The sequence below is a fragment of the Macaca nemestrina genome, chromosome 1 (assembly GCF_043159975.1).
Source record: "Macaca nemestrina isolate mMacNem1 chromosome 1, mMacNem.hap1, whole genome shotgun sequence".
Taxonomy (NCBI): domain Eukaryota; kingdom Metazoa; phylum Chordata; class Mammalia; order Primates; family Cercopithecidae; genus Macaca; species Macaca nemestrina.
Genome location: NC_092125.1, coordinates 140,063,676 through 140,084,003, shown reverse-complemented (window position 1 = coordinate 140,084,003; position 20,328 = coordinate 140,063,676). Strand labels below are relative to the sequence as shown.

General features: G+C 38.1%; 1 protein-coding gene across 11 annotated transcripts in view; it reads left to right on the top strand.

Annotated features, from left to right (window-relative positions):
• The window catches only part of LOC105485398 (coiled-coil domain containing 18), a 130,369-nt gene that overhangs the window by 57,798 nt on the left and 52,243 nt on the right, over window positions 1–20,328 (top strand). For all 11 annotated transcript variants that reach the window (XR_011612573.1, XM_011747731.3, XM_011747727.3 and 8 more), the window contains 4 exons: window positions 1,468–1,631; window positions 1,842–2,055; window positions 8,593–8,692; window positions 9,250–9,366. Coding sequence is in view for 10 of the 11 variants with exons in the window: in XM_011747731.3 (XP_011746033.2) it covers window positions 1,468–1,631; window positions 1,842–2,055; window positions 8,593–8,692; window positions 9,250–9,366 (595 nt within the window). In the remaining variant the exon portion in view is untranslated. The remainder of the gene's footprint in view (window positions 1–1,467; window positions 1,632–1,841; window positions 2,056–8,592; window positions 8,693–9,249; window positions 9,367–20,328) is intronic.

The following is a 20,328-nucleotide window of genomic DNA, read 5'->3' as shown; positions in this document are numbered from 1 at the left end:
CCTTGAGTGATTATTAAAATCACCTCAAGAGCTTGTAAAAAAAACACTGATGCCTGGGTCCCACCTTTAGATTAAATAAAACCTAAAGATTCTGATTTAATTTTGCTAGGCTGGTCCCAGGCATCAGTATTTAATTGGTCAAGAAAGGAACCCATGAGCTGAAAGCAGTACCCAGCCTCTTCAGATCTACTTTGTTGGGAGAATTGACATAATTTATAATATAATCAGCTCACCCTTCTACCAGCAGGAGTCAAGAGTGAACTTATGCACCGGAACTAAAACCACAAGTCCCCAGGTTCCCTCTCCTCTATTGACAGGGTTCCTTTGTGCTTTTCTAATTATCTGTTTTATATCTACTTCAATATTAGAACTAATTGGTCAAGCTAAAAATTGTTTACTTGGGATTTTAGAAATGTAAAAATGTCATTAGCATTCATCTAATCTAGTAGTTCTTAAGTTAGTTGGTCTGTGGACATATTTGAGGATCTGGTAAAAAACTTTAGCTTGTCTTCTATACATAGATATACACATGTACATTATACATGTATAATTTTGCATACTGTTTCAGGGGTTTTATAGTTTTCCTTAAGTTTAAAAAACTTAAGGACTTCCGATTAAAAAACTCTTGAACACATCCAAATTTGTTGAAGTTTTATTTAGAAGCGAAATGCTCCTACTCGCAAACTCAATTTAGAAATTTCAAAGATTAAACAACAGAAACAGTGTGGACACAAAGGAACATGAACTCTTCCTACCATTGAGGGTAACATTAACAATTGTTTAATTAGTGAATATCACTTTAGAATTACCAACAAAGGGACATAAAACTGGCTCTTAGTATGTTGATTTGTCTGTAGAGGAGCTGCCATATTAGAATAAGCTCAGGACTGACCAAGTTAGTAAACCTGGCACTTTCACTATTAACAGCTAGTCGTATTACATCTCAGACAACTCACCTAGTCTTCAGTTTCCTCCTCTGTAAAGCAGGGAAGTTGCACTGGTCTAGGAATCTCTAGTCCCTTTTAAAGCTAAAAAAAGGATAGAACTAATAATAAAACTGAGTAAAAACAACTGACTTGGCTCTCCAGTGAGTAGTATGGTTTTTATGATGAATAATTTGATTGTTTGACTTATTTATTTTCTTTGTTGCTAATAACAAAAATTATAGATGAATGAGGTCCTTGGATATTTTCAATACATGCAAAGCTAAAGTTAAATGTAGTTAGAGTGAAAAGAATGCTAGGCTTGTTAAATATTACCAGGTAGTAGTAAAGTTGTATTTAGTGGTATGTAATATGTAAAGGGATAGTTTTTAGTTGGAGAATTTTTAAAAACAGGTGATTTAAAATTCTGACTAGATATTTTGCTGATATTTGTCCTTATATAATTTGCAGGCTTTTTAAAGTTAGAGACAAGTTAGTTGGTTAAGTTTCTAAATTACCTGTTTTATTATTTGTTTTTAATTAGGCAAGTAAAGCTTGAGATGGATCAGTACAAAGAAGAGCTGTCTAAAATGGAAAAGGAAATAATGCACCTCAAACGAGATGGAGAAAATAAAGCAATGCACCTCTCTCAATTAGATATGATCTTAGATCAGACAAAGACAGAGCTAGAAAAGAAAACAAATGCTGGTAAGCAAGTGGTTAGATTAGTTTAGCTGCCTATGTATTTGTATTTAACGAAGTGAAATAGTGTGAGAATTTGAGATGGTGGGGCTGGAAGGGACGATAAGTGGTATTTTGCCTCTCATAGATGAATAAAATGGAATATTCTTAATTATATACAAAGTTTATAATAAATGGTTTATATATAGTTATAACATTATTCTCTCCTCTTAATAGTAAAGGAGTTAGAAAAGTTACAGCACAGTACTGAAACTGAACTAACAGAAGCCTTGCAAAAACGGGAAGCACTTGAGACTGAACTACAAAATGCTCATGGAGAATTAAAAAGTACTTTAAGACAACTCCAGGAATTGAGAGATGTACTACAGAAGGCTCAGTTATCATTAGAGGAAAAATACACTACTATAAAGGATCTCACAGCTGAACTTAGGTGAGTTAAATAAGAAATGATACCGCAATTATAAGTCCTTGGATAATACAATAAAATGTGTTGTTGCATTCTAGATGTCTATATTTCTCAGCTGCCTTTGGCTCACTTTGGCTCATCCCAGCCAGCCTATCCCATGCCTTATCTAACTAATTCAGCTGTTGTTGGCCACTACAACTTTCATCCTCAGTCTTTAGACCATTTTATACTGGCCCTAGTGGTAAAAAATGATTGGGCAAGCATATAGCAGTGGCTAACAGCAGGAGGATATTAATAATGATAATATTGTTCTTTGTATTAAGTCCTTCTTTTATGACAGGACTATACCAGGGACTTCACATATGATCTCACTCATTTCCTTACAACACACCTATTAGAAACATATATCACCTTTTTAATAGTTGAGAAGCCTGAGGCCTTGAGAAAAATAAAATGCCCCAAGTCATACCAGTAGTAGAGTCTAGAGAAGGGAGTTAAACACAAGTCTGTCCAACTCTAAAGTCTGGGATCTTAGATTAGCAGTATAACATAAACTGCTATGCCGACACACGTATAGTGAGTAGAGGCGGACAGCCAGATTAGAGCCAAAGTATGGGAAATAGATTCAGAAAAGGAAAAGAGAATTGCAAATTAGGATGTAAAATGTGAAATAAAAGAACAGGATAAAGAGCAACAAGATAACCCAGAAACTTAGATATTGTACCACAGAATTCAGTGTAGGGCCTCCTTCTCTTCTGTATCCACAAACTCATCCTTGGTAAATTTCATGTAGCTTTAAATACTATGCGTCAGACACTTCCAAACCTGTTTCTCCAGTATTGACCTTTTCCTGTAACTCCAGAGTCAATATCCAACTACTGAGTTGTTATCTCCATTTGGATATTTTTAAGAGACATCTCAGACTTGGCCAAAATAGGACTCATATATTTCCTCATAACCCTACCCTTCCCCTAACTCAGTATCATGCAGTTGCTCAAACTACAGATATGTAAGATTTTTCTTGTTCTCTCTTTCTATCCCTTTTTTCATCCAGTGTATTAGCAAGCCATGTCAACTTTATTTCCAAAACATACTCTTTTTTTTTTTCAGACAGTCTTGCCCAGGTTGGAGTGCAGTGGCATGATCTCAGCTCACTGCAGCCTCCGCCTCCCATTCAAGAAATTCTCCTGCCTCAGCTAGTAACTGGGATTACAGGCACCTGCCACCACGCTCGGCTAATTTTTGAATTGTTGATAGAGGCAGGGTTTCGCTGTGTTAGCCAGACTGTTCTTGAACTCCTGACCTCAGGTGATCCATCCACCTGGGCCTCCCAAACTGCTGGGATTACAGGCATGAGCCACTGCACCCAGCCCCAAAACATATTATTAAATCCATTGATTTCCTGGCCTCTTTTCTGTTATCCTTAGCACAAAGCATCATCTCTTACCTGGTCTGTTGCTGTGGCTTCCTAACTGGGCTGTCTGCTTACAATCTTGACCCCCTCCCAACAATCCATTTTCCAAAAACAGATTTAAGTTTATTATTTAAAACATAAATTAGGCCAGGCACGGTGGCTCACGCCTGTAATCTCAGCACTTTGGGAGGCCGAGGCAGGCAGATCACAAGGTCAGGAGTTCAAAACCAGCCTGGCCAATATGGTGAAGCCCCGTCTCTACTAAAAATACAAAAATTAGCCAATTGTGGTGGCAGGCGCATGTAGTCTTAGCTACTTAGGAGGCTGAGGCAGGAGAATTGCTTGAACCTGGAGGTGGAGGTTGCAGTGAGCCAAGATTGAGCTAAGATCTACTCTAGCCTGGGTGACAGAGCGAGACTCCATCTCAAAAAAAAAAAAGTAAATTAGATCATATTGCTTAACTACTCAAACCTTCTAATGGCTTTCTAAAACCTTCAAAATAAAATCCAAACTCCTTCGCAGATGAAAATAAAAACTACATTGATATATATCACTTCATACCCACTAAGGATGGTCATTTTTAAAAAACAAAAAATAGAAAAGAACAAGTGTTAGCAAGTGTGGAAAAAAAATGGAACCCTCATTCATTGCTGGTGGGAATCTAAAATGGTGCAGCCACTATAGAAAACACTTTAGCCTTCCTCAGTAAGTTGAATGTAGAGTTACCACATGACCCAGTAATTCTATTCCTAGTTTTGTACTCAAAAGGGTTGAAAACAGGTATCTAAGCAAAAATTGTTTACAAAGTAAGCCAAAAAGTGAAAACAGTCCAAATGTTCATCATCAGATAAATGGATAAACAAAATATAGTGTCTTAGTCCGTTTTCATGCTGCTGATAAAGACATACCCAAGACTGGGCAATTTACAAAAGAAAAGTTTAGTGGACTTACAGTTCCACATGGCTGGGGAGACCTCACAATCATGGTGGAAGGTGAAAGACACATCTCATATGGTGGCAGACAAGAGAGCTTGTGCAGGGAAACTCCCCTTTATAAAACCATCAGATCTTGTGAGACTTATTCACTCTCGTGAGAACAGCATGGGAAAGACCTGCCCCCACGATTCAGTTACCTCCCACTGGGTCTCTCCCACAACACGTGGGAATTCAAGATGAGATTGAGGTGGGGACACAGCCAAACTATATCATTCCGCCTCAGCTCCTCCCAAATCTCATGTCCTCACATTTCAAAACAAATCATGCCTTTCCAACAGTCTCTCAAAGTGTTAATTCATTTGAGCATTAACTCAAAAGTCCAAAGTCTCATCTGAGACAAGGCAAATCCCTTCTGCCTATGAGCCTGTAAAATCAAAAGCAAGTTACTTTCTTCCTAGATACAGTTGGGGCACAGACGTTGGGTAAATACACCCATTCCAAATGGTAGAAATTGGCCAAAACAAAGGGGCTACAGGCCCCATGCTAGTCCGAAATTCAGCAGGGCAGTCACATCTTAAAGCTCCAAAATGATCTCTTTTGACTCCATGTCTCACATCCAGGTCACACTGATGCAAGAGGTAGGTTCCCGTGGTCTTGGGCAGCTCCACCCCTGTAGCTTTGTAGGCTACAGCCTTTCTCCTGGCTGCTTTCATGGACTGGCATTGAGTGTCTGTGGCCTTTCCAGGCGCACAGTGCAAGTTGTCAGTGCATCTGTTATTCTGGGGTTCTGGAGGATGGTGGCCCTCCCTCTTCTCACAGCTCCACCAGGCAGCGCCCCAGTGGGGGACTGTGTATGGGGGTGCCCACCCTACATTTCCCTTCTGCACTTCCCTAGCAGAGGCTCTCCATGAGGGCCCTGCCTCAGCAGCAAACTTCTGCCTGGACAACCAGGCCTTTCCATACATCCTCTGAAATCTAGGTAGAGGTTCCCAAACCTCAGTTCATGACTTCTGTGTTCTCACAGGTTCAACATTGGGTAGAAGCTGCCAAGGCATGGGGCTCACACCCTCTGAAGCCACAGCCCGTGCTCCGTGTTGGCCTTTTTCAGCCACAGCTAGGGTGGCTGAGATGCAGGGCACCAAGTCCCTAGGCTGCACACAGCATGGTGACCCTGGATCCCACCCATGAAACCGTTGTTTCCTCCTAGGCCTCCAGGCCTGTGATGGGAGAGGCTGCTGCAAAGACCTCTGACATGCCCTGGAGACATTTTCCCCATTGTCTTGGGGATTAACATTCGTCTCCTTGTTACTTATGCAAATTTCTGTAGCCAGCTTGAATTTCTCCTCAGAAAATGGGATTTTCTTTTCTATCACACTCAGGTGACCTCTTGGGTGCTTTGTTGCTTAGAAATTTCTTCCACCAGATACCCTAAATCATCTCTCTGAAGTTCAAAATTCCACAAATCTCTAGGGCAGGGGCAAAATGCCACCAGTCTCTTTGCTAAAACTTAAGAGTCACCTTTGCTCCAGTTCTCAACAAGTTCCTTATTTCTCTCCAAGACCACCTCATTCTGGACTTCATTGTCCATATTGCTATCAGCATTTTGGTCAAAACCATTGAACAAGTTTCTAGGAAGCTCCAAACTTTCCCACATTTTCCTGTATTATTCTGAGCCCACCAAATTGTTCCAACCCTTACCTGTTACCCAGTTCCAAAGTCACTTCCATATCTATAGTAGTGCCCCACTTTACTGGTACCAATTTACTGTATTAGTGAGTTTTCACGCTGCTGAAAAAGACATACCTGAGACTGGGTGATTAACAAAAGAAAGAGGTTTAATGGAATCACAGTTCTACGTGGCTGGGGAGGCCTCACAATCATGGTGGAAGTGAAAGGCACATCTCACATGGTAGCAGACAAGAGAACTTGTGCAAGGAACCTCCTATTTTTAAAACCATCAGATCTTATGAGACTTATTCACTGTCATGAGAATAACACGAGAAAGACCTGCCCCCTGATTCAGTTACCTCCCACTGGGTCTCTCCTAAACATGTGGAATTCAAGATGAGATTTGGTGGGAACACAGCCAAACCATATCATATAGTGTATCCATACAAAGAATATTATTCAGTTATAAAAAGGAATAAAATACTGATACATGGTACAAAGTGCATGAACTTTGAAAACATTATGCTAAGTGAAAGGAGCCAGACACATGATGCATAATTCCATTTATATGAAATATTGAGAATTGGCAAATTCATAGGGAAAGAAAGATTAGTGATTGCCAGGGACTAGGGGAAGGGAGAATGGAAAATAAATGCTAATGAGTATGAAGTTCTTTGTGGGGGACCAATGGAAAAATACTGGACATAGATAGTGGTGATGGTTACATAACATTATGAATATACTTAATGCTTCTGAACTGTGCACTTTAAAATGGTTAAAATGGTAACTTTTATGTTACATGAATTTTACCACAGTTAAAAAAATCCAAGTTCCTTATCTTGGAGTACAAAGCCCTATGTGGTCTGGTTCCTGTCTACTTCTCTGGCCTCATTTCATACAACTCTCCTTGCTCCTGACATTTTTCTCATACTTTACACTTACCAAGTTTGCTTCTACCATGGAATCTTGGCCATAGCTGTTTCTTTTTACTGGGATAACAGTTATATGGTCAGCTTCTTTTTTTTTTTTTTTTTTTTTTTTTTTTTTTTATTTGAGACGGAGTCTCGCTCTGTCGCCCAGGCTGGAGTGCAGTGGCACGATATCGGCTCACTGCAAGCTCCACCTCCCGGGTTTACGCCATTCTCCCGCCTCAGCCTCCGAGTAGCTGGGACTACAGGCGCCCGCCACCACGCCCGGCTAGTTTTTTGTATTTTTAGTAGAGACGGGGTTTCATCATGTTAGCCAAGATGGTCTCGATCTCCTGACCTCGTGATCCACCCGCCTCGGCCTCCCAAAGTGCTGGGATTACAGGCTTGAGCCACCGCGCCCGGCCAATGGTCAGCTTCTTGTTGTCTTTCACATTACTTCAGAGAGAAGCCTTCTCTGACTACTCACTCTAAAGTAGCCACCCAGTCACTACTTCATCACACAATTGATGCTCTAATATATTACTTAATATTATATTTTTCTTACTTAGGTATTTATAGTCTGTCTTTTCTCCTGGACCTATTAGAGTGTAAACTCAGATCAGAAACATTTATCTTTTTTACTATTAAATCCACAGCACTTAGAACCCTGGCATATAGGAAACATCCAGTAAATATTTGCAAAATCAATAAGTAAATGAAAACATGAAACATGTAAACAGTGAAATATTAAGTTCTAGCTAACAGATGAATCGTGGAAGCTCCACTATTTGCATAGATAGAAATTAGAGTTTTCTTTAATTTCATACTATTTTTAGAATATTAGTTTTAGCCTTGTGTTATACCTCTTAAGATTTTTAGAAGAATATTAAAAACAACTCATTAAAGAAGTTCAAAATTTTCTTTTAAAAATTAGTACCCTTATCAGTACTGTTTCATGTTTCAGACTGGAAAATCATATGAAGATTTTCAAGATCAACATTTTCAGCCTTTGTCTTATCAGAACTTAGAGTTTCAAATTATTCTCTGATCACAGGCTTTACTTTGGTAAAAGCCTTAAAATTGTGTCAGTATTAAGCATTTTATAATATAAGGTCATACATAAATTAGGGTTTAAGAGGGCTTAGAATTTGTAATACGTTAATATTAGATTTAAGTTTTTTTTATATGTAAGGCATCATTTTGAGTAACATCCTCATGAGAAATACCATGGTTAAATGCCTCATTCAATTGTAATAAAGTCACAGCTGTTATATGTAAAAGACTTTGAAACACTCGCTTGATCTGTGTATGAAAAAATGTGGATATGTATTTTTAAAAATTCTTATCGTTCAATCTTGGAGTCCTGGGAGTGCTTTAACAATTAGCTTAAATTATCTGTAATACCACAATGTGAGTTAACTTTTACCCTTTTAGAATACCCTTTATTAAATTAATTGTATTGATGTCAATCTTTTTCTTTATCTATTATTCCTTTAATTTGACCCTTTCAATCTGACTTGATTGCATATATTATTTTGCTTTTAATTTATAGAAGAGGTAACCTGGTTGACCTAACTTTTTAAAATTATAATATTCCTACTATCTGTTTTGATCTTTTTCCTTTGATACATTGTAGAGAATGCAAGATGGAGATTGAAGACAAAAAGCAGGAGCTCCTTGAAATGGATCAGGCACTTAAGGAGAGAAATTGGGAACTAAAGCAAAGAGCAGCTCAGGTTGATTTTTCTTGATTATATTTTAGTGAAGTTTTCTGTTATGACACAGTCCACAGGATTTGAGAGGTCATCAATTTTTGGTAAAATGGGCATTTTTATAGCATATAGCATAGAGATATGTAATCTCTATCTTGATATTTTTCTAGCAAGTAGATTTTGAAAATGAAGATTAGCTTAGTATCTGAACCTTTTGATCTCTTATATTACCCTATATCAGAAGCAGCTAAGTGTTGGAGGAACAAAAATATTTGGAAGGCATTATTTAGCACTTTTTATCCAGCATAAAATGAAGTCTGAATTATTTGTCATTTATGAACACAACTATATTTTATTGTTTCTATAATGTATATGGATTGAATGTCAGTGTGTATTGTTAAAAAAAATGTATATGAGGCTCATGAACCAGTATTAGTAAACAATGATTATTTTTCCCATTTAAAAATAATTTGAAATGAGTTTATACTTGTTATACTTGCAATAAACAATTACAAAGCCTATTCTAAGCATATAAGTTTTTGTATCAGAACAAAATTGAACAATTTAAGGTTATTTTTTAGGTTACACATTTGGATATGACTATTCGCGAACACAGAGGAGAAATGGAACAAAAAATAATTAAATTAGAAGGTACCCTGGAGAAATCAGAATTGGAACTTAAAGAATGTAACAAACAGGTAAATTATTTTAAAATTACATATTTTAAATTATTTTTTTAAAAATTTAAACTGTAACTGAAAACACCCCTTCACATAGTGGGTGTTTTTGTTTGTTTGTTTGTTTGTTTGTTTGTTTGTTTTGAGGCGGAGTCTCGCTCTGTAGCCCAGGCTGGAGTGCAGTGCATCTGATCATACCTCACTGCAGCCTTGAGTTCCTGGGCTCAAACAATCCTCTTGCCTTGGTCTCCCCAAAGCTTTGGGATTACAGGCGTGAGCTACCACACTCTGTGGATCTTTCACTTCTTGATTAAATTTCTTCCTAGATACTTTAATTTTTTGTAGCTGCTTTAAATAGGATTGCCTTCTTGATTTCTTTTTCAGATTGATTGCTTTTAGTGTAAAGAAATGCTACTGATTTTTGTATGTTAATTTTGTGTCTTTCAACTTGACTGAATTTATCAGTTCTTTTTTTGTTTTTGTTTCTGTTTTGAGACAAGATCTCACTCTGTCATCTGGGCTGGAGGGCAGTGTCGTGATCATAGCTCACTGCCGCCTCAACATCCCAAGCTCAAGTGATCCCTCCACCTCAGTCTCCGAAGTAGCTGGGACTACAGGCGTGCACCACCATGCTTGGCTAATTTTTTAATTTTTTGTAGAAATGGGGTTTTGCCATGTTGCCTAGGTAGGTCTCAAACTCCTGGGCTCAAGCGATTTGCCCCCCTCGCTTCCCAAAGTGCTGGGATTACAGGCATGAGACACCATGCCAGCCCTGTTTATCAGTTCTAATAGTTTTTTGGGGGAGTTTTCAGGTTTTTCCAAATATAAGATTATATCCTCTGCAAACAAGGATAATTTAACCTCTCTCTTTCCAATTTGGATGCCCTTTCTTTCTCTTGTCTAGTTGCTCTAGTCAGGACTCCCAGTATTATACTGAATAATAGTGGTGAAAGTGGGCATACTTGTCTTGTTCTATATCTTAGTGGAAAGACTTTCAGTTTTTCCCTAGTCCTATGATATTAACTATGGGTTTGTTGTAAATGATCTTTACTGTGTTATTTTCCTTCTTTTTTTTCTTTCTTTTTTTTTTCTTTTTTTTTTTTTTTTTTAAGACGGAGTCTTGCTCTGTCACCCAGGCTGGAGTGCAGTGGCTTGATCTCATCTCACTGCAACCTCCGCCTCCTGGGTTCAAGCAGTTCTCTGCCTCAGCCTCCCCAGTAGCTGGGATTACAGGTGCCCACCACCACACTCGGCTAATCTTTGTATTTGTAGTAGAGATGGGGTTTCACCATCTTGGCCAGGCTGGTCTTGAACTCCTGACCTCATGATTTAACACGCCCTGGCCTCCCAAAGTGCTGGGATTACAGGCGTGAGCCACTGTGCCCAGCCTGTTATTTTCCTTCTATACCCAATTTGTTGAGAGCTTTTATCATGAAAATATGTTGAATTTTATCTGATGCTTTTCAATAATGTTTTTAATTTTAATATGAAATTATTATATGGTTTTTGTCCTTGATTCTGTTGATATAATATATCATGTTTAATGATTTGTGTATGTTGAACCGTCTTGGCATTCCTGGGATGAATTCCACTTGGTTATGGTGAACGATCTTTTAAAAATGTTTTTGAATTCAGTTTGATGGTATTTTGTTGTGGATTCTGCATCTGTGTTCATCAGCGATATTGGCCTGTTGTTTTCTGTTTCTGTTATGTCCTTGTCTGGTTTTGGTATCAGCGTAATGCTGGCCTTGTAGAATGAGTTTAGAAGTGGGCCAGGCACGGTGGTGCGTGCCTGTAATCCCAGCACTTTGGGAGGTCAAGGTGGGCAGATTGCCTGAGCTCAGTTCAAGACCAGCCTAGACAACCTGGTGAGACCCCATCTCTACAGAAAATACAAAAATTAGCCAAGTGTGATGGCATGTGCCTGTAGTCCCAGCTACTCAAGAGGCTGAAGTGGAAGGATTGCTTGAGCCTGGGAAGTAGAGTCTGCATTGAGCCATGAGTGCTCAACTGTACCCCAGCCTGGGCGACAGAGTGAAAACCTGTCTCAAAAAAAAAAAAAAAAGTGTTCCCTCTTCTTCAGTTTTTTGAAATAGTTTGAGTAGAATTGGTTAGTTTTTCTTTAAATGTTTGGTAGAATTCAGCAGTGAATCTATCAGGTCCTAGGCTTTTCTTTGATGGGTGACTTTTTATTACTGCTTTTATCTCATTGCTTATTATTGTTCTATTCAAGTTTTCTGTTTCTTCATGGTTCAGTCTCAGTAGCTTGTGTGGGCCCAGGAATTTATCCATTTCTTCTAGGTTTTCCAATTTGTTGGTATGTAGTTGTTCATAATAGTCTGTAGTGATCCTTTGTATTTCTGTGGTATGAGTTGTAATGTTTCCTTTTTCATCTCATTTTATTTATTTGGATTCTCTCTCTTCTTAGTCATCTAAAGGTGTTCGTTAATTTTGTTTATCTTTTCAAGAAATCAACTCTTTGTTTCATTTATCCTCTGTATTGTTTTGTAGTCTCAATTTCATTTATTTTTGCTCTGATCTTTATTATTGCTTTCCTCCTAATAATATTGGGTTTGGCTGTTGCTATTCCAGTGTGGAAAAGGCAGTTCAAGACCAACTTGAACTTACCTTTTGTAGAGACAGGCTATGTTGCCCCTGTGTTGCTCAGGCTCACATTCTTATCAGCACATGGAATTATCCAGAATACATAAATGTATTATGTATTATCCAAAATATATAATATGTTAGGCCACAAAATAAGTCTCATCAAAATTTTAAAGGTAGAAATCCTATCGAATATATTCTCAATGCAATTCTAAAAGCATCATTTTCAGTAATATGTCCAATAATATTTTCAATAATGCTCTTAATTTTAATATGCACCTTTAGGTGCATTGTTTGTTTGAAATTTTTGTATTTTTTTTTTGATGTAAGCAGTTATTGCTATAAACTTTCCTCTTTGTACTGCATTCACAGTAGCCCATAGGTTTGGTATATCCATTTTTATTTGTTTCAAGACACTAACATTTTTTTTAAAATTTCTTCACTCACCCTTTGTTCATTCAGGAGCATGTTGTTTACATTTTATGTATTTGTATAATTTCTGAAGTTCTTCTTCTTATTGATTTCTATTTTTATTCCATAGTGGTTAGATAATATACTTGATAGGATTTCTACCTTTTAAAATTTGATGAGACTTATTTTGTGGCCTAACCTATTTATGTATTCTGGGTAATATTCCATGTGCAGATAAGAATGTGAGCCTGGGCAACATAGTGGGACCCTGTCTCTACAAAAAGTGAAAAAAATTAGCTAGGTACGATGATGTGCACTTGTAGTCCCAGCTACTTGGGACTACAGGAGGTTGAGGCTGCGGTGAGCTATGATTGTGCCACTGCACTCCAGCCTGGGCAACCCTGTCACAAAAAAAAAGAAAAGAAAAGAGAGAAAAGAAAGAATATGTATTCAGCAACAGTGGATGAAATATTCTGTAAATGTCAGTTACAAAATGCCTCTTTGGCCTAGTTTGTAGTTGAACTCTGATGTTTCTTTGTTGATTTTTTCAATCTGGACAATCTGTCCATTACTGAGAGTGGGGTATTGAAGTCCCTGTCTATTGTTTTATTGCAACCACCTATTTGTCCCTTTAGATCTATTAATGTTTGCTTTATATTCTCGGGAGCTTTATATGCCTGGGTGCATAGATATTTATATTTATTTATTTATTTTATTTATTTTTTTGAGACGGAGTCTCGCTGTGTGGCCCAGGCTGGAGTGCAGTGGCCCGATCTCGGCGCCCGGCCGATATTTATAATTTTTATATCCTCTTGCTAACGTGACACATTTATTATTTTATACTGGCCTTGTCTCTTTTTACTGTCTTTGATCTGTGGTCTGTTTTGTCTAAGTATAGCTATTTCTGCTCTTTTTTGATTTCCATTTAAATGGAATATCTTTTTACATTCTTTTACTTTCAGTCTATGTGTGTCTTATGAATTTCTTTTAGGAAGCATATAGTTGGATTTCTTTTTTAATCCGTTCACCCACTCTATGTGTTTTAAATGGAAATTTAGTCCAGTTACATTCAATGTTATTATTGATAGGTAAGGATCTGTGCCTTTCTGTTACTTGTTTTTTAGTTGTTTTGCAACTCCTCCCTTTCTTTCCCATTTACTGTCTTTCATTGTGGTTAAATGATTTTTTTCTGGTAGTATGATTAATTGGTTGCTGTTTATTTTTAGTGTATCTCTCACAGGTTTTTGCTTTGTGGTGAGACTTATATAAAACATCCTATTGTTATAACAAGTTATCAAAAACTGGTATCAACTTAACTGTGATAGTAGCAAAAACAACAAAAAAATTAAAAACCTGTGTAATTTAATCTCCTCCTTCACATTTTGAATTTTTGGTGTTCCAATGAAATTTTTATATTGTCTATCTCTGAATAAATTGTTGTAATTATTTTTAATAATTTTGCCTTTTAGTCTTCTTACTAAAGATATAAGTGGTTTACACACCATGATTTCAGTGTTGGTATAACAGTCACATTAGTGGCTGTTTTTCTTAAGTTTGAAGTATTCCCTTTAGCATTTCTTGTAGGACAGGTCTAGTAGTGATAAATTTCCTCAGCTTTTGTTTAGGAAAGTGTCTCTTCTTCATTTCTGAAGGATAACTCTGCTTGGCACAGTATTCATGATTGGCAGGGTTTTTTTTGTTCAACACTGAGTATGTCATCTTACTCCCTCCTGGTCTGTAAGATTTCTGCCGAGGAGTCTGCTACCAGGCATATTGGATCTTCCTTATATATTATTTGCTTCTTTTCTCTCACTGCTTTCAGGATCCTGTCTTTGTCTTTGATCTTTGAGAGTTTCATTATAATATGTCTTAGGGTGTTATTATTTGGGTTGAATCTGATTAGCGATCTTTGACCTCTTTATACCTGCATATTTATACCTTTCCTCAGGTTTGGAAATTTTTCTGTTGTTTCCTTATAAAAACTTTCTACCCCTTTGTCTTTCTCAGTTCCCTCTTTAACTCCAATAATTCAAATATTTGCTTTTTTGATGTTGTCCCAAAGATCCCATAAGCTTTGTTTATTCCTTTTTATTCCATTTTTCCTCCTCTCACTGTCTAGTCTGTCTGTCTATCTATCTATCTATCTTTATCTATCTGTCTAATTAACTAACATGGGGTCTCTGTTACCCAGAGGTGGAGTGCAGTGGCACAATCATAGCTCAGTGTCGCGTTTACCACCTGGGCTCAAAGAATCCTCCCACTTCCTCCTTGTGAGTAGCTAAGATTACAGGTGCATGCAACCACACCTGGCTAATTAAAAAAAATATTTTTTGGGGGGATGGAGTTTCACTATGTGACTCAGTCTGGTCTCAAACTCCTGGGCTCAAGTGATCCTCTCAGCCTACTGAGTACCTGGGATTATAGGTGTGAGCCACCATCCTCAGCTCGGATTATATACTTTTTTTTTTTTTAATTATACTTTAAGTTCTAGGGTACATGTGCATAACGTGCAGGTTTGTTACATATGTATACTTGTGCCATGTTGGTGTGCTGCACCCATCAACTTGTCAGCACCCATCAACTCATCATTTACATCAGGTATAACTCCCAATGCAATCCCTCTCCCCTCCCCCCTCCCCATAATAGGCCCTAGTATGTGATGTTCCCCTTCCCAAGTCCAAGTGATCTCATTGTTCAGTTCCCACCTATGAGTGAGAACATGCGGTGTTTGGTTTTCTGTTCTTGCAATAGCTTGCTGAGAATGATGGTTTCCAGCTGCATCCATGTCCCTACAAAGGACACAAACTCATCCTTTTTTATGGCTGCATAGTATTCCATGGTGTATATGTGCCACATTTTCTTTTTTTTTTTTTTTTTTTAAATTTATTTATTATTATTATACTTTAAGTTGTAGGGTACATGTGCATAACGTGCAGGTTTGTTACATATGTATACTTGTGCCATGTTGGTGTGCTGCACCCATCAACTCATCATTTACATCAGGTATAACTCCCAATGCAATCCCTCCCCCCTCCCCATGATAGGCCCCTGTGTGTGATGTTCCCCTTCCTGAATCCAAGTGATCTTATTGTTCAGTTCCCACCTATGAGTGAGAACATGCGGTGTTTGGTTTTCTGTTCTTGTGATAGTTTGCTAAGAATGATGGTTTCCAGCTGCATCCATGTCCCTACAAAGGACGCAAACTCATCCTTTTTTATGGCTGCATAGTATTCCATGGTGTATATGTGCCACATTTTCTTAATCCAATCTGTCACTGATGGACATTTGGGTTGATTCCAAGTCTTTGCTATTGTGAATAGTGCTACAATAAACATACGTGTGCATGTGTCTTTATAGAAGCATAATTTATAATCCTTTGGGTGTATACCCAGTAATGGGATGGCTGGGTCATATGGTACATCTAGTTCTAGATCCTTGAGGAATCGCCATACTGTTTTCCATAATGGTTGAACTAGTTTACAATCCCACCAACAGTGTAAAAGTGTTCCTATTTCTCCACATCCTCTCCAGCACCTGTTGTTTCCTGACTTTTTAATGATCGCCATTCTAACTGGTGTGAGATGGTATCTCATTGTGGTTTTGATTTGCATTTCTCTGATGGCCAGTGATGATGAGCATTTTTTCATGTGTCTGTTGGCTGTATGAATGTCTTCTTTTGAGAAATGTCTGTTCATATCCTTTGCCCACTTTTCGATGGGGTTGTTTGTTTTTTTCTTGTAAATTTGTTTGAGTTCTTTGTAGGTTCTGGATATTAGCCCTTTCTCATATGAGTAGATTGCAAAAATTTTCTCCCATTCTGTAGGTTGCCTGTTCACTCTGATGGTAGTTTCTTTTGCTGTGCAGAAGCTCTTTAATTTAATGAGATCCCATTTGTCAATTTTGGCTTTTGCTGCCGTTGCTTTTGGTGTTTTAGACATGAAGTCTTTGCCCATGCCTATGTCCTGAATGGTACTACCTAGGTTTTCCTCTAGGATTTTTATGGTATTAGGTCTAACATTTAAGTCTCTAATCCATCTTGAATTAATTTTTGTATAAGGAGTAAGGAAAGGATCCAGTTTCAGCTTTCTACTTATGGCTAGCCAATTTTCCCAGCACCATTTATTAAATAGGGAATCCTTTCCCCATTTCTTGTTTCTCTCAGGTTTGTCAAAGATCAGATGGCTGTAGATGTGTGGTATTATTTCTGAGGACTCTGTTCTGTTCCATTGGTCTATATCTCTGTTTTGGTACCAGTACCATGCTGTTTTGGTTACTGTAGCCTTGTAGTATAGTTTGAAGTCAGGTAGCGTGATGCCTCCAGCTTTGTTCTTTTGACTTAGGATTGTCTTGGAGATGCGGGCTCTTTTTTGGTTCCATATGAACTTTAAAGCAGTTTTTTCCAATTCTGTGAAGAAACTCATGGTAGCTTGATGGGGATGGCATTGAATCTATAAATTACCTTGGGCAGTATGGCCATTTTCACGATATTGATTCTTCCTATCCATGAGCATGGTATGTTCTTCCATTTGTTTGTGTCCTCTTTTATTTCACTGAGCAGTGGTTTGTAGTTCTCCTTGAAGAGGTCCTTTACATCCCTTGTAGTTGGATTCCTAGGTATTTTATTGTCTTTGAAGCAATTGTGAATGGAAGTTCATTCCTGATTTGGCTCTCTGTTTGTCTGTTACTGGTGTATAAGAATGCTTGTGATTTTTGCACATTGATTTTGTATCCTGAGACTTTGCTGAAGTTGCTTATCAGCTTAAGGAGATTTTGGGCTGAGACAATGGGGTTTTCTAAATATACAATCATGTCATCTGCAAACAGGGACAGTTTGACTTCTTCTTTTCCTAACTGAATACCCTTGATTTCCTTCTCTTGCCTAATTGCCCTAGCCAGAACTTCCAACACTATGTTGAATAGGAGTGGTGAGAGAGGGCATCCCTGTCTTGTGCCAGTTTTCAAAGGGAATTTTTCCAGTTTTTGCCCATTCAGTATGATATTGGCTGTGGGTTTGTCATAAATAGCTGTTATTATTTTGAGGTACGTTCCATCAATACCGAATTTATTGAGCGTTTTTAGCATGAAGGGCTGTTGAATTTTGTCAAAAGCATTTTCTGCATCTATTGAGATAATCATGTGGTTCTTGTCTTTGGTTCTGTTTATATGCTGGATTATGTTTATTGATTTGCGAATGTTGAACCAGCCTTGCATCCCAGGGATGAAGCCCACTTGATCATGGTGGATAAGCTTTTTGATTTGTTGCTGAATCCGGTTTGCCAGTATTTTATTGAGGATTTTTGCATCGATGTTCATCAGGGATATTGGTCTAAAATTCTCTTTTTTTGTTGTGTCTCTGCCAGGCTTTGGTATCAGGATGATGTTGGCCTCATAAAATGAGTTAGGGAGGATTCCCTCTTTTTCTGTTGATTGGAATAGTTTCAGAAGGAATGGTACCAACTCCTCCTTGTACCTCTGGTAGAATTCAGCTGTGAATCCATCTGGTCCTGGACTTTTTTTGGTTGGTAGGCTATTAATTATTGCCTCAATTTCAGAGCCTGCTATTGGTCTATTCAGGGATTCAACTTCTTCCTGGTTTAGTCTTGGAAGAGTGTAAGTGTCCAGGAAATTATCCATTTCTTCTAGATTTTCCAGTTTATTTGCGTAGAGGTGTTTATAGTATTCTCTGATGGTAGTTTGTATTTCTGTGGGGTCGGTGGTGATATCCCCTTTATCATTTTTAATTGCGTCGATTTGATTCTTCTCTCTTTTCTTCTTTATTAGTCTTGCTAGTGGTCTGTCAATTTTGTTGATCTTTTCAAAAAACCAACTCCTGGATTCATTGATTTTTTTGGAGAGTTTTTTGTGTCTCTATCTCCTTCACTTCTGCTCTGATCTTAGTTATTTCTTGCCTTCTGCTAGCTTTCGAATGTGTTTGCTCTTGCTTCTCTAGTTCTTTTAATTGTGATGTTAGAGTGTCAATTTTAGATCTTTCCTGCTTTCTCTTGTGGGCATTTAGTGCTATAAATTTCCCTCTACACACTGCTTTAAATGTGTCCCAGAGATTCTGGTATGTTGTATCTTTGTTCTCATTGGTTTCAAAGAACATCTTTATTTCTGCCTTCATTTCGTTATGTACCCAGTAGTCATTCAGGAGCAGGTTGTTCAGTTTCCATGTAGTTGAGCGGTTTTGATTGAGTTTCTTAGTCCTGAGTTCTAGTTTGATTGCACTGTGGTCTGAGAGACAGTTTGTTATAATTTCTGTTCTTGTACATTTGCTGAGGAGTGTTCCAATTACGTGGTCGATTTTGGAGTAAGTACGATGTGGTGCTGAGAAGAATGTATATTCTGTTGATTTGGGGTGGAGAGTTCTATAGATGTCTATTAGGTCTGCTTGCTGCAGAGATGAGTTCAATTCCTGGATATCCTTGTTAACTTTCTGTCTCGTTGATCTGTCTAATGTTGACAGTGGAGTGTTGAAGTCTCCCATTATTATTGTATGGGAGTCTAAGTCTCTTTGTAAGTCTCTAAGGACTTGCTTTATGAATCTGGGTGCTCCTGTATTGGGTGCATATATATTTAGGATAGTTAGCTCTTCCTGTTGAATTGATCCCTTTACCATTATGTAATGGCCTTCTTTGTCTCTTTTGATCTTTGATGGTTTAAAGTCTGTTTTCTCAGAGACTAGTATTGCAACCCCCGCTTTTTTTTGTTCTCCATTTGCTTGGTAAATCTTCCTCCATCCCTTTATTTTGAGCCTATGTATGTCTCTGCGTGTGAGATGTGTCTCCTGAATACAGCAGACTGATGGGTCTTGACTCTTTATCCAGTTTGCCAGTCTGTGTCTTTTAATTGGACCATTTAGTCCATTTACATTTAAGGTTAATATTGTTATGTGTGAACTTGATCCTGCCATTATGATATTAACTGGTTATTTTGCTCGTTAGTTGATGCAGTTTCTTCCTAGCCTCGATGGTCTTTACATTTTGGCATGTTTTTGCAATGGCTGGTACCGGTTGTTCCTTTCCATGTTTAGTGCTTCCTTCAGGGTCTCTTGTAAGGCAGGCCTAGTGGTGACAAAATCTCTAAGCATTTGCTTATCTGTAAAGGATTTTATTTCTCCTTCACTTATGAAACTTAGTTTGGCTGGATATGAAATTCTGGGTTGAAAATTCTTTTCTTTAAGAATGTTGAATATTGGCCCCCACTCTCTTCTGGCTTGGAGAGTTTCTGCTGAGAGATCTGCTGTTAGTCTGATGGGCTTCCCTTTGTGGGTAACCCGACCTTTCTCTCTGGCTGCCCTTAAGATTTTTTCCTTCATTTCAACTCCGGTGAATCTGGCAATTATGTATCTTGGGGTTGCTCTTCTCGAGGAGTATCTTTGTGGCGTTCTCTGTATTTCCTGGATTTGAATGTTGGCCTGTCCTACTAGGTTGGGGAAGTTCTCCTGGATGATATCCTGAAGAGTGTTTTCCAACTTGGTTCCATTTTCCCCCTCACTTTCAGGCACCCCAATCAGACGTAGATTTGGTCTTTTTACATAATCCCATACTTCTTGCAGGCTTTGTTCATTTCTTTTTCTTCTTTGTTCTTTTGGTTTCTCTTCTCACTTCATTTCATTCATTTGATCCTCAATCGCAGATACTCTTCCAGTTGATCGAGTCGGTTACTGAAGCTTGTGCATTTGTCACGTATTTCTCGTGTCATGGTTTTCATCTCTTTCATTTCGTTTATGACCTTCTCTGCATTAATTACTCTAGCCATCAATTCTTCCACTTTTTTTTCAAGATTTTTAGTTTCTTTGCGCTGGGTACGTAATACCTTCTTTAGCTCTGAGAAATTTGATGGACTGAAGCCTTCTTCTCTCATCTCGTCAAAGTCATTCTCCGTCCAGCTTTGATCCGTTGCTGGCGATGAGCTGCACTCCTTTGCTGGGGGAGATGCGCTCTTGTATTTTGAATTTCCAGCTTT